At 36.0% G+C, this 14457-nt stretch overlaps 1 protein-coding gene across 2 annotated transcripts; it reads left to right on the forward strand.

Moving 5' to 3' along the window:
* Positions 1-8373: 8373 nt before the first annotated feature.
* LOC132033634 (uncharacterized) lies at positions 8374-11200 on the forward strand. Of its 2 annotated transcripts, none has more exons than XM_059423663.1 (4): positions 8374-8544; positions 9060-9551; positions 9789-9893; positions 9973-11200. In XM_059423663.1, the coding sequence occupies exons 2-4, from the start codon at positions 9108-9110 to the stop codon at positions 10858-10860; spliced, it is 1437 nt and encodes a 478-aa protein (XP_059279646.1). In that variant the 5' UTR covers positions 8374-8544; positions 9060-9107; the 3' UTR covers positions 10861-11200. The 2 variants fall into 2 exon arrangements, with proteins under 2 accessions (XP_059279646.1, XP_059279643.1); XM_059423660.1 differs by having other exon boundaries at positions 8374-8534; positions 9973-11199.
* Positions 11201-14457: the final 3257 nt, after the last annotated feature.

A 14457-nucleotide genomic window follows, 5' to 3' on the forward strand; every position in this document is an offset into this window, starting at 1 on the left:
TTGCCCAAAAGTCAACCTCGAGTCAAAATGAGTCAATAAACGCTCGGAAATGGCGAAAGTGTCAAAAGGCCTATAACGACTAAACGGGTCGTTACATCAGATACCAATTGAACCGTTGCTATGGGTTTGGGTGCGGTGTTCATACGGGCACCTACCATTCCCACCTCGATAGGCGAACCCTTAACTCAACGTTCACAATCAATAAATATAATGAAAAGCGGAAGAAGTAAATGACGTAAGTCTCACAATATAGTATAATATTGAAAAGTGCGGAAGTAAATGAATCCACCCCAGTATCTGGTCTGGTCATACAAGAGCATCTAAATCTGAATAACTCCGGTCTGAATAAAAATACATAAAGTGTCTCAAATCATGTCTTGAAAGGAAAGTAAGACATAAACAATAGAAAAGTCTTCGAGGTCAGCGGACGCCATGCTCACCCTAGAAAACTCAAGTAGAAGCTGAGGAGTCGATCAGCCACGACTCAGAGAAGTAGATCCGGCCTGATACTCTGCATTTATAAAAGAATGCAGCAAGTGCAGGTCAGTACAAACAACAGTACTGGAAGGCATCATAAGCCGACTAAGCATAGTTAACACAATTTAGAGAATAATGCAGATAAACAAGTGGAACAATCAAGCATGAAACAATATAATCGTAACTGAGTATCCGTCAACACCTATGTAAGTATCTAACCCAATATAAAAAGTCTGAGTATATCAATTCCTGGAACAATCAACACCATAGAATCAACAACACAATCCACCACAATACAGTCATCACTACATCTCACTCAAGTCATAATGCAATATAGTGCAATAATGGTATGAATGTGATGCCATGCCATGCTATGCAAATGAGATGTACACATGTACTCCGGACGGAAATATCGACATCTCGGCAGCACAACCCAGTGTGACTCGCGAAGTTTGAGTGCCACCTGTCCCGGATCTTTGCCAAACAGACAGACGGAACTCTGGCTAATTGCTCACAGGGGAGTCTTACCGGCACCACTCTGGAGAACCCGCGGAGCCCATGCACTACAATTGAATCGGGGATAACATCAGAAACGGCCATGCATAACGATGCCCGAATAAAACCATCGGACATCAGCCTCCTCATAATCACTCAAAAGAGTTGTCAAATATCAGTTTCACAAATCAACGATTCCGGAATTGAACCTCGGACATCGGCCTCCTTACAAGCATTCAAGTAAAGGAGTTTAGCAAGTATCAGTTTCATATAAACAACGATTCCGAAATGGATCTTCGGACATCGGCCTTTTTCACAATCACTCAAGTAAAAGAGTTTATCAAATATCAGTTTCGCTCAATCAACGATACTGGGATCATCATGGGATATCGGCCGTGCATGATAATATGAGAGAATGCATGCAGTGCATATGTCAATCATAAACAAGTAAGCTCAATATCACAAGTACCTCAACGGGGTATGCCAACAATATATCACATCACAATACCAAGAGTGGGTAAGCCAACATATATCAATAACTCATGTACCAACAGTGGGTACGCCAATAATGTATCATAGTACAAATACCAACAAGGATATGCCAATCCTATCCCCAATCAGGACAACAAGCGACATTCGCTATCTACCAACTACACATGGCATCAAGCCAACACCATTAAACAATCAAACACATATAACGGGGTGGCTAGTCCCAGAGCCACACGTCGGGGCCCAACCTAAGGCAATATCCCTTTGACTTCACACCCGAAGGCTCATGATGTCTCTACATCATAATTTAAATATGTGATTCACTATACTAAGTCTCACCAAAGGTAAACCATAACCTACGGATTTCTTTGAACTACAACATGACGGGTCACTCACGCCTTGCCCTTCCTCTGAAGCTCAGAGCCAAAGAAGTCTAAGCATAATCAAATTTTAAATTAGAAATCATGAATAATGATACTGATATTGATATGATTTCAATTAGGCCGAATTTAACCCTAGAAATTGGGGAAACTGGCCCACAAGGCGAAACGGGAAATTCACGGGTAAAACACCAAATTGAATCCTAGGTAATCATAACCCAATCATTTATTGTTGATTTAGCTCAAGAACTATCCCCAAATCTGATTTCTAGCAAAATCCCCAAATTGGGTATGAACCCTAATTCCCCAAATCTGAAATTCAACATTAAAAGTGGAAGATATGGGGTTACTAATCTTAGATTCGTCACATTTTAGTATTAGCATCATCACGTTTATCAATTATAACCCTAGGGAGAAGTCTCCCAAAACCCTTCTTCAAATTCTGCTTCTAAGGGATTGAAAGGGGAAAGGATGATTCTAAGATGATAATGATTAAAGAGAAGTAAGTTATTAGACAAAGCTTTACGTCCAAGAAATTCCTCAATTTATCCTCAAGAACAGCCTCCCCAAGCTCCAATATCGAGTTATGACATAATGAGGACTAGGTCTTATTTTAAGACACATTTAATGAAATTCCCCTGCCCGTGACCGCCACGCGAGGGTATTGCCGCTACAGCGGCGCTGCTGCGGCATTGGAGACACCGCTGCAGCGATGAAGCCAATTTACCCAGACACCAGAAATGCCCAAATTTTCTAAGTCTTCCATCGAATTTTCGGGTTATTCCCGAGGCCATCTGCTCATACTCCGACCACCTAAACTCATACTACGCTACGAACGCATCGTGGTCTCGAAGTTTTCAATGAAGGTCCCGTTGACCGAGTCAACCACCGATGCTTACTTTCCATTTCCCATCCAAAGTCCCGAAATGCGCCAAAATGCATTGGGAACCGAACCAGTCATATGTACAAGTTCTAAACAATCATCTGGACCTCTCGGAGTTGACAAAACTCCAGAAAAGGTCTGTTTGCCCAAAAGTCAACCTCGGGTCAAAATGAGTCAATAAACGCTTGAAAATGGCAAAAGTGCCAAAAAGACTATAACGACCAAACAGGTCGTTACATTCTATCAGTTGTAATGATACATAATGGGTACATTGGTAATGCTTTGTTCTCTTTCTTCAATTCCACATACACCCTAACACCCATATCATTGTGAATTTCCATTGGAATATCATCACCTTCAACCATGTATTTTATGTTTATGTTTTTCCTTTGCTTGTCCAAATTCAATTGGGTTGCTTTGTTTGTAACAATTTCTCACGTCGAATACTCCTTGAAAGTCCCGGCATCGATTTTGTAATTGACGTATTTATTCTCATCGTTCCAAATACCAGTGTCTAATCAACGATGAAATATTGGCCATTTTATAAAAAAAATCCTTGAATCACTGTCTCAACATAAAACCTGTGATATATATATGCCTAAAAAATTAAGAAAAATCAATTCGAACAAACATTCATGCTCAAATTTGAACAATTTATACAAATTAGATTTACAGATCACTAATAATTCAAATACAACATACACATGTTGAATTACACTTCAGAAGTACATAGTTTAGCTGATCCTTCATTATACTATAGTTTAGCTGATCCTTCATTATACTATACCATTTAGATTCAGAAAAATAAAAGATATGACTTGGAATTTTTTTTTATTCCTAATCATTCATGTACATTAAAATACTTTCAACCGTAATTTTCAACAACATTATTCATTCATTAATACGCTTACAGTGATATTACATCATTATTTTCAAATATCAGTTATAAAGATACAAATCAAAAAAAAATCAGAAGAATAAAACAACTTCGACATTATGATCCAAGGAAAAAATTGAAATCACATAAATACAACTTGAATAGATGAGTTCTGTGAAATCAAAACTGTCATAGACGAGTTCTGTGAAATCAAAACTGTGTATTTGCACAAATTACCTGATGATTGATCGTGCTGTTTTGTTAATGTATCTTCAGAGCTATTGAAGATTTAATTTGAAATTTGAATTTTTACGTTTGAATGTTGAATAATGCATGGAAGAAGAGAAACATGTAAGGAAAGGGAATATTACAGCTGGTTTTGTGGAAAAGAAGGTAAAAAATATATTAATATCTAATTTAATAGCACCATCGTTATAGGCTAAAATCATGAAGCCTTTTTTTTTTTTTTTTTTTTACCGCATCCTCATGTATTTGCTGGCAACAAATACACGCGAAAACATACACAGTTTTGCCAAAAATCAGCTACAAACGTTAAAATTTAAAAGGGTAGCTACAAATGGTAGGAAGCTACAATAACGTAGTCATTTGAGAAATTTTACCTAAAAAAAAAAAAATCGTTTTTGGGCCTGGTTCAAGGTTGGACATATCTGGTTATGTGGAATATGTTATGGAAATATTGGGCGTCACTGAAAATGGGCTTAATAAAATGGACTTATATATTACTACTATATATAAGGGAGAATCGAGGGCTTTTGTAGTCCTCACAAAAATTTTCAAATTAATGTTGAACTTTTCAATTATACTTCTAGGTCCATTTTTTTTTTTTTTAAAAGTCAAATTTACTTCTTTTAAAAAAAAAAAAATTATTACATAGAGGTAGGGGAAGGGGAAATGCGGGAGGGGATTACAACATGGGATTCAAACCCTCACCAACAATGTGAAAGTTCAAGTAGTCAGCCAACTGAGCTACTAGATCCCTACATCAACTTTATTTTTGTTCTTATGGTCTACTTTTTAAAAGCTGTCGACACCTACCTTATTTCTTCTTTCACTTTCTTCTATTGATCTTATATATTACCCTAAAAAAACAATCATTTCTTTGCTAGATATTCTTACTTCTTGTCGCTCTCTCGTTTTTCCTTTTTTATTTGTTGCTTATTATCCTCCAACTTTTTTTTTGCCTCCTGTTATTGGTTCGTCGGTTGTAGATTCTTACATGTAGGCATTTCTTTTACTTTATATTTGCATTATTGAATTTGCGAATTTCTGAAAATTTGTTTACTTACATGGAAGCATTTCTGTTACATTATATTTATACTTTACCGAGCTCATGTGTTTAAAAAAATTTGTACTAAAATGATTTTTAGGTATAATTTTAAAAATGATTTAATCTAAAACTAAGGTTAAAAATCGCATTTAACCAGTATAAACCCTTAACACAAAATAATAAGTGCATAATTTAATAAAATCACAACAGATTTGTTTTTATCTATAAATAAAATCACACGCTCACAAATTCACAAAAATATGAAAATATTTTTCGATTTATGATTTTTGCAAGTTGTAATTATCCTACTTTATCATCTTAGTTTAGGATATCGAATCACTTGTGTCCCTTTGAGATTTGTTAATTTTTCCACTTAACTTTCTTCCTCATAGATAAAGTTTTCGTTAAAAATCATCTAATTGTGTGATGAAGAAACTTTAATAATTATAAAACTTATTCATAAGATATCATTAACCTGCAAATACATTAAATTAGTTATCCGGTAGAAAAATGTACTCCCTCCGTCTCAATTTATGTGATATAGTTTGATTAGGCACGGAGTTTAAGAAAGAAGAGAAGGATTTTTGAAGCTTGTGGCCTAAAACAAGTCATAAATATTTATGTGGCTGTAAATAATTTCATTAAGGGTAAAAGAGGAAGTTTTAAGTTAGATTATTTCTAAATATAGAAATGTATAATCCTTTTTGGTACAGACTAAAAAGAAATGTGTGTCACATAAATTCGGACAGAAGAAATAGCAGGTTATACTTATTTAATAAAACGGGAGTATATCCCATATTTTCATAAGTATAAAAACCGTAATTACTAAACACATTTCGTTAGGACTAGAATAGTAGTGACTCTACTTAGAAGCGATCCCGGGTGTGTCCTAGTCCGGAAACGAAGTGAGTTGAACACTTACGCGGATTTTTAAACCAAACCCCCTTATTTATAAGGGAAATTTTTGCCAAATTTTTTGGAGATGACGATATAAATGCTATATTTTCACGGAAAAAACTTTAACACATAAACAAATGAATAAACCTTACAGTGAAGCTCGTAGGTCAACCGTATTCTACGGATCCTTATCTTAAGTCTTAAAACCTTCCACAGGAAGAGAAGAACCCTTCCTCGAACTCGATCCCAAAGACTTTTTCTTGGTTTGAAAAAACTCTTTAAATCGATTTTTCTAATTTTTCCTTTTGAATAAATTAGGTGGCGACTCTAAAAAATATAAAACCAAATAGAGCACCAAGAACCTCGTAGTAACTTTTATGCCTTAACCCGCGTAAAAGCGAACCGTAACCATTGTCAAAACTATGCATGATTTATGTTCTTTCAGTTTTAAATTTCTTTACTTTTCATTTCCTATACATATACAAGTTATTTGAATATAAGAAAATTTTGTAAAAAGAAAGTTCTACTAACTAATGAAATAAATATAACAATATATACCCAAACACGTATTTGTCGGGCAAACGCACACGTATTCTTTTTCTTTCTTCTCTTTTTAAAGTATGCTGCTGAAAAATGTAGTTCTATTTAGATCTACATTTAATGGATATTTTTTTATATATTTTTGATAATATACTTGATATAGGTTAGAACTGCTTGTATGGCGATTAATTTCACGAATTACCTATATGTGTGATTTATTAAATTATATAATAAATAATTTATGTGCATATACATGAAAACTCTTATGTTTTCTATTCCATGTTAGTAAATTCATAGCAATTTCAATTGCAAATTTATTATTCGCGCCGATTACTTCTCACTAGTGCTACTTAGTCTCTGGCAACAGTTCCTTAGATTAACGAATCCAACAAGATTAAGAAAAATAGTACTCCCTCCGGAACAAAATAAGTGTTCACTAAGGGTGTGTTCGGTATGAAGGAAAATGTTTTCCAAGAAAAATGTGGAAAATATGTTCTTGGAAAATAAGTGAATTGTTACTTATTTTCTCATGTTCGTTTGGGTAGCGGAAAATAAGTGAATTTAACACTTTATTTTTCATGTATTCGTTGGTTGGTAGAAAACATTTTTAAGGAAAATACCCAGCCACAACTCCACCCCAACCCCACCCCCCACCCCCAATTTTTTTTTTTGAAGTATTTAATTTTTTTTGGATTTTCTAAGTCATCACATCCCCCCTCCCCCCAGTGTGGACCCATACCACACCAAACCCCACAACCACCCACCCTCAATTGTTTTTGGAAGGGGAGGTGGGGTGTCGGGAAAAGGGGGTGGGGGTGGGGCAAAAAACCAACAAAAAAAATTCAATTTTTTTTTCAAAACAAAATTAATTTTGGGGTGGGGGTGGGGGTCGGGGTGGAGTGGTGCAAAAAACAAAAAAAAAAAAATTCAAAACTTTTTTTATTTCAAAACAAAGTCAATTTTTTTTGGAGGGGAGTGGGGTGGGGGCGGGGGTGGGTGGGGGTGGGGGTAGGGTGATGAAAAAAAAAAAAAATCAAAACTTTTTTTTCAAAATAAAATTATTTTTGGATGGGGGGGGGGGCGGGGGTGGGTGGCGTGGTGCAAAAAACAACAAACAAAAAAATTCAAAACCTTTTTTTCAAAATAAAATCAATTTTTTAGGAGTGGGGGAGGGGGGAGTGTGGGTGGGTGGGGTGGGCTGGTAGTAGGGGTGGTTGGGGTGGGGGTGGTGCAAAAAACAAACAAAAAAAAATTTCAAAACTTTTTTTTTCAAAACAAAATTATTATTATTTTTTTTTTGCCAGGGGGTGGGGTAGGGGTGGGTGGGTGGAGTAGGCGTTAGGGTGGGTTGCGGGAAGGTGTGGAGTGGTGGGAGTGGTTGGGGGGTGGGTTGGGTGGTTGGTGAAATGCAGCTTAGACTTGTTTCCTCTCTTTTTTTTTTTTAGGGAAGTCGTTTTAAATTTTGAGGAAGCTTGTTTTTCAAAGAAAATGTTTTAAAATTTTTATCAAATGAACATGGAAAAATTGGCTCCATACCGAACACACCCTAAGCCTTTTTCACACTCGTTAAGAAAATACTAATTCCTAGAAAAAATAGGTGTTTTGACCAAACTAACCTTAATTAATAAGCTTCTTGCTAATTTATTGCCTTGAATAAATATGGGTAAATCTAGAAAAATAAAGTTAATTCTTTTTTGATTATGTAAGTGGACACTTATACCCTCTTTGACCAAATTTCTAAAATTAGCTTATTTGAAAAAGTGTTTTCTTTAAAGTGCTTTTCAAAAAAATATTTTTAGCGAAATGCAATTTGTGTTTGGCCAATTAATTTATAAAAAGAATACTTTTGAACAATAATTAGTGTTTACCAAACTTTTAAATAGCATTTTTAAGTGTATTTTTTTTCAAAAATGCTTTTCAAATAAGTACTTTTAAACAAAAACTATTTTTTTTAGCATCTGAAAAATTGATTTTGATACTCCCAAGAGTATTTATTTTTTTCCAAAAATCTCTACTTTCTCTGTCTTTACGGATTCCAAGTCATTTAAAGAGGTGACAACTCCTTAGTTCCCTCAATTGATTACCATTGCTCCCTCTTGTTAGTCACATTGACAAGAATTCCATCTGCATATGTTTAACCCTGTCTGATGTTGCTGTAGTTTGAAAGCACTATTGAAATTATGGTGTGTTAAAAGGGCTGCTTTAACGGTAATGGAAGGTGCTAAATTTCTCTAAATTAGTAATCTGCACTTGGGTTTAAGATGATTTTTGCACTAGGAATTTCTCTTATATGTATTTCTTTTCTGTTTCTACTTGTACGATAACTTTCCTCTTCATTTTTGTCTTTTTGTGTGTGTTAATGAGGATTTTTTGGGTTTGCAAGAAGTTGTCTCTTGTTATAGAAAGGAGACATGAGACTCCCGTTTGTGGATGTTGCTATGACTTATCAATGTTGGACCAACACGATGCACCACTTGAATGTAGTAGAGAGCTTTTTTTGATCATGAGTTTTTTTTTTTTTTTTTTTTTTTTAAGATAAGGAAATCTATATTCTATTTTTAATCATGTAAGAATAAATGTCTGACTTGCTAAGAGAAACAAATCAGAGGTCATTTATTAAAACAATTGCCTAAGTAAAACGAGGGAAGTACCATAAGGCTTCTATACCATAATCGAGATTCTTTTTCTTCCCGTTAAGTTGCATCTAATATTTGTGTCTCATCCTCTTTACAGGTGACAATATATTCAATTGATTTTCTCCCTCAATTTTTTTCGACGAGTATGTCTTTCTCTGGCACAAAAATGGAATCATATGGAGGAGGCCAGTCCAGCTCTAACCTTGAAGAAACAACACAAAGGTATGAGTTGAAGAGAAGAGATCTGGAACTGCCTACTAGGAAACGCCTGAAGAAAAACAAAAAAAAGAAACGAAGGGTTATTGAAGAATTAGCGGAGTGTACCAGGGATAACAAAGAGAAAGATGAGCTGGAAGTTTTCCGGGAGCAAGATGTGTTAACAACATCACTGGATAGCACTAATTACAATGGCCTGGATTGTGAATCTGTAATAAAGTACATGGAAGAAGAAGTGAATATCGCTCTCAACACCATGGTGCAACTGCTAGGGGTTAAAAAAGAGGTGGCTCTTCTGCAATATGAACTGCTCCAGAAGAGCTTGCATATCCGCAATGATTACATATTGCTTGTTCTCAAGGCTCTGGAGAAGGTAAGGATAGTCCTTTCTTTAATTTTGCAGTCAAAGAGGAATGTTCCAATGCTACATCACATAATAATAATGTGTTTATCAGTATGTGAAAGAAACATCACAAAATGGCAACTTTGAAGGTGAAAATCAGAACCATTGCACTTTTGTATGATTGTGCTGATTGGTTACAACAACAATTCGATCTTTTTCTTATGTTGGATGACTTCATTATTTGCACTAATTGAACTTGTTTTTTAGGAGTATGTTTATGAACAAGAAGAGCGTGAAGTATTGAAGAAGATTTGGGATGTGGAGATGAAGCATATGCAACTTATTAGGGATGAACATATATATTTGGTCAAGGTAACCTTCAATTATCTCAAGTTTAGTCTGTCTTATTAGTAAAGAGTTATAAGACCTACTGGTTTGCTTTGTGGAACAGATAGGGACTGACAAAGGAAATAAGAAGCAGAAAATGGCAGAGAAAGCAGAGGAGGAGGAGAACAACTTTGATGGAAAGCAGCTAGTTCTCAGTATTGAAGAATTGCAAGAGATGCAAGACAAGCTTGAGAAGATTAATGAAGAAGCAAGGGGTGAAGTGCTAAGGATAGCACAAAATTACAGTAAGATCCGCAAGCCAGCCTATGAGAAGCGAAACAATATCATTAAGGATATTCCTAACTTTTGGTTGACGGCATTTTTGAGACACCCTGTTCTTGCTGAACTTATAAGCACTAAGGACCAAGAGGTTCTCAAGTTTTTGAGTTCATTGGAAGTGGAACATTCTACAGATGTGAAGTTCGGATATACCATCACCTTCTACTTTAATCAAAATCCTCATTTTAGGAATACACTGCTCTCGAAGACTTACACGTTCCTTGAAGATGGACGACCTACAAAAGTTACTGCTTCCACAATACAATGGTTGGAAGGCAATGGAGCAGTTTCTCCCCATGATGGGGATAGCTTCTTTAGGTGGTTCAGTAGTGAAGTCAATCAGAAGGATGATGAAATTGCTGCAATAATCAAGGATGAGCTGTGGGAGAACCCTCTAACTTTTTTCAACGAAGCTGATGAAGAAAAAGATCTTCATGAGGCAGAGGATGAGGTAGTAAAGGACATAGAAGATGATGCTAGTGAGGAGGCCGATGATGCTGATGAAGAGGATCGTGAGGCTGCAGATGACGCTGGTGGTGAGGTAGTAAAGGACACTGAAGATGACGATGAGGAGGCTGATGAAGAGGATCTTGAGGGGAAGGACAGTGAAGGTTCTCATGACAGTGAAAGTTCCCAGGACGACTATGATCTAGGAGGGATGAAGCCACATTAACTCTTATACAGCAACTCCTCTTTTCTGAGTTTGATCTTGTCTTCAAATGTTTTGCTGAATAGGTTAATTTGGTGTTTGTAAAGAGGCTTTAAATGTTTGGAAAAACACATGCTCTTATGATCCTTCTTGTTTTGTATAGTCTGAAGTTTTGATTCTAAAAAAATTATTATCGACTGAAATATTTCTCGAACCATGGTTCAGTTTTTCCACAAAATATTGCAGCAGGTGATTGATTGAGTTAGTATTTCTTCTGATACAAATAGAAACGCATTAGCACAAAGATTGACTGACTGAACTCTTTAGGAGGGCCTACAACAGGTAAATCAAGGGAAATATCTCTCACATGGCTTTTGTGGAAGATTTACTTGTGCGGTTACATATAATTAATTGTGCCGTGGCAATTGGCGTCATTGCCGGGACTTGAGTGCCAAAGAATTTAGCTAACATTGAGAAGACCAATTCTTGGTTATTTCAGATGTTTTTGTTTTCTCTATTTGGCTATTTTTTTTCCTTCTTTTTCAACTATTTTGGGTTAGTGAATTGTAATATTGTGCCCATTAAATAAATGACAAACTAAAATCACGTGTTATACAGTATTGTCCTTTAAATTCAGTGGTGTGTGCACTGGCACCGCTTTCATCTTCTTGTTGATTGGACCTTTATTAATCTTCAAGATTATCCTAATTATCCCTAAATAGGTTAAGTTTTGCGCATGGGTTTATGGTGAGCCATTGTCATCTTATCTCTTTCTTTTTGTTCCTACTCGTCATTTTTGCTTCAGTAGTGCTTCTCTTTTTTTTCAAGTTTATGAAGCTTTAATATTCTTTCCTTTTCTTTTTGGTATGTGAAAAGTTGTTTCTTGTCATAAAAAAGGAGACATGAGGTCTCCAGTTTGAGTATGTTATCAGTGTTGACAGCAGGGAAGGTGGTACCAGTGATTATATACATACGACAGACTATAATCCCTTAATCATAAAAAACATTGAGATTCTGAGTGGGACCAGGCAATGTTGTCAGACATATAGTTGGAAGGGATATTTAGAAGTCAGCTAAGGAAGATACGATTCAATACAGCTAAAGGAAGAGGAATTAGAAGTTAGTTGTCGAGTTCCAGAAGTTAGTTAGTTAGTGACAGGTCAGCATAGTTAGTTAGAGTCTGTTGATGAGTTGTCAAGCAGCCAGTTAAACATTAGCTGTCAATTATACTAGTTAGTTTAAGATAATCACAGCTGTATTCATTATATATATATATATATATATATATATATATATATATTGTATTGTACACTTGAATTATTCATCAATATACAACATTACATTTCTTCTTCAATCTCTACTCTCTCTTCTACTCGATCCTATTTCTACTTTTAGTAACTGTTCTTCTCGAGTTCGAAACTCCTGAATCAGTACTTGAACCTCGAATTCTCCATTGAATTCTTGCATTTGAGTAACATTGGTATCATAGCATTTGAATCCTTGGATCAAAATGACGAAATCAACTCGCGCAAATGAAAATTCCACAAGTGAAGTAGGTGAACTTCGTGAAATGATGCAGAAAGTATTGACAGAAATGAGCACTTTGGCTCGTGAAGTTTCATCATTGAAGAAACTGGATCAAGTAGTATTGGAAATGAAGAAACAATTGGCAAATCCTGTAGTCAATTCGAGGGACAAATCTCCTATGGTAAGGGAGGAGATTCCAGAAATTGCAAGGCAATTTGAAGGACCTGCAAGACAATTTGAAGGTGGGACACAATTTGAAGGAACTTCGAGGTAATTTGAAGGTGCTAGGCAGTTTGAAGGAGCAAGACCATTTGATGAAAGGTCACAAAGGGAAAGAAGTGAAAACAATTTCACAAATCACACCTCTCAATTTTCAAGATGGTCAAAACTGGAATTCTTAAGATTTTCTGGTGAGGATCTTAGATCTTGGTTATTCAGAATTGAACATTTTTTTTCCAGGTGGATAATATTCCTATGGAAGAAAGGATAGGTGTTGCATCAATGCAATTTGAAGGGGAGGCAATGCAATGGCATCCATCCTACATGAAATACAGGCAATATTTGCAACCTCCGTCATGGACTGAATATGTCATGACTTTGGTGGAAAGATTTTGGGATTGATTACGATGATCCAATGGAGGAACTTAAGTAGATAACACAAACTGGCAATGTGAAGGATTATCAAGCTGTTTTTGAGAAACATTTGACAAGAGTCACCTTGTCTCAAGAAAATGCTATTAGTTGTTTTCTTGGTGGTTTAAAACATGAACTCAATATGGCTGTGAAATTAATCAATCCCAAGACACTGTCTGAAGTCTATAAGACTACAAGGATGCAAGAAGCTTATCTTGCAGCTATCAGACTTGGTGGTACAGGAGTTCAAGTTCAGCCTATATACAGAAGATATGCAGATCAGAGATTTCAATCCAAACCACCATTATTACCAACTCCTACAACTGGTAATGCAATGCCATATAAATGGTTTAACAGGAGAAATTTGAGTGTGGAGGAAATGAATGAGAAGAGGGCCAAAGGACTATGTTATTTCTGTAATGAGAAATATGTTCCTGGTTACAAGTGCAAGAACTTGAAACAGTTATATCCGTTAGAAGTGGAAGAAAATATACCAGTATTGGAGGAGCCTATAAAAGATGAAGTAATAGAAGTGGAAGACCAAGATTTACAATTACCACCCCATCCTTTGGAGCGAATGGAGATCTCAGTACTTGCTCTAAATGGGACACTTGGATACAGAACTGTGAGAGTAACTGGCTATCATTCTAAGAAGCCACTCCACATTTTGATAGACACAGGAAGCTCTCACAATCTTATTGATCCTAATGTAGTCATGAAGTTGGGATGCAAGATCAAACACACATTACCAGATGTAGTATCTGCAGCTAATGGTGATGCAATGAAGGTGGATCAGATGTGTACCATTTCTTGGTTATTACAAAGAGTGGAGTTTTCAGCAAATTTCTTGCTCTTACCCTTAGGATCCTGCAGTCTAGTCTTTGGGGTCTAGTGGTTGTTAACATTGGGTGATATCAAGATGAACTTCAAGAAACTAACCATGGAATTTTGGTATAAAGGTAGGAAGCATTGTCTTAGGGGAGCTGGAAATCAAGTTACTTCACTAGGAGCTGGAAAGTTGGCTAAAGTTCCAGGTACCAAGTTGAACTATGCATGAAACAAGTTGTGCCATCTTTGAGTCGTGACATACAGTGGTATGCTTTAGAAACTAACGCAAATCCAACTACTGATGTCAGATTGTTGGATCTGTTACATGAGTTTAAGCAGTTATTTGAAGAACCTAAGCAATACCTCTATCCAGAGGTATTTTTGACCATAGAATTGTATTGAAGAATGGTACTGAATCAATAAATAAGAGACCATACAGGTATCCTTATGGTAAGAAGGACATCATTGAAGAAACGGTGTAACAAATGTTGGATAAAGGCATTATCCAAACTAGATGCAGCCCATTTGCTTCACCTGTTGTTTTAGTGGGAAAAAGGGATGGTTCTTAGAGAATGTGTGTTGATTATAGGGATCTCAATAAGTTTCTTTGTCAAGAATAAATTCCCCATCCCT

The sequence above is a fragment of the Lycium ferocissimum genome, chromosome 2 (genome assembly GCF_029784015.1).
Source record: "Lycium ferocissimum isolate CSIRO_LF1 chromosome 2, AGI_CSIRO_Lferr_CH_V1, whole genome shotgun sequence".
Taxonomy (NCBI): domain Eukaryota; kingdom Viridiplantae; phylum Streptophyta; class Magnoliopsida; order Solanales; family Solanaceae; genus Lycium; species Lycium ferocissimum.

What these genes read in the sequence shown, in the direction of transcription:
- LOC132033634 (XM_059423663.1), top strand. Translation starts at nt 9,108, where the DNA reads ATGTCTTTCTCTGGCACAAAAATGGAATCATATGGAGGAGGCCAGTCC. An exon ending in TTCTCAAGGCTCTGGAGAAG is followed by an intron (nt 9,552 to 9,788) that starts GTAAGGATAGTC and finishes CTTGTTTTTTAG; the next exon opens with GAGTATGTTTATGAACAAGA. An exon ending in AACATATATATTTGGTCAAG is followed by an intron (nt 9,894 to 9,972) that starts GTAACCTTCAAT and finishes TTTGTGGAACAG; the next exon opens with ATAGGGACTGACAAAGGAAA.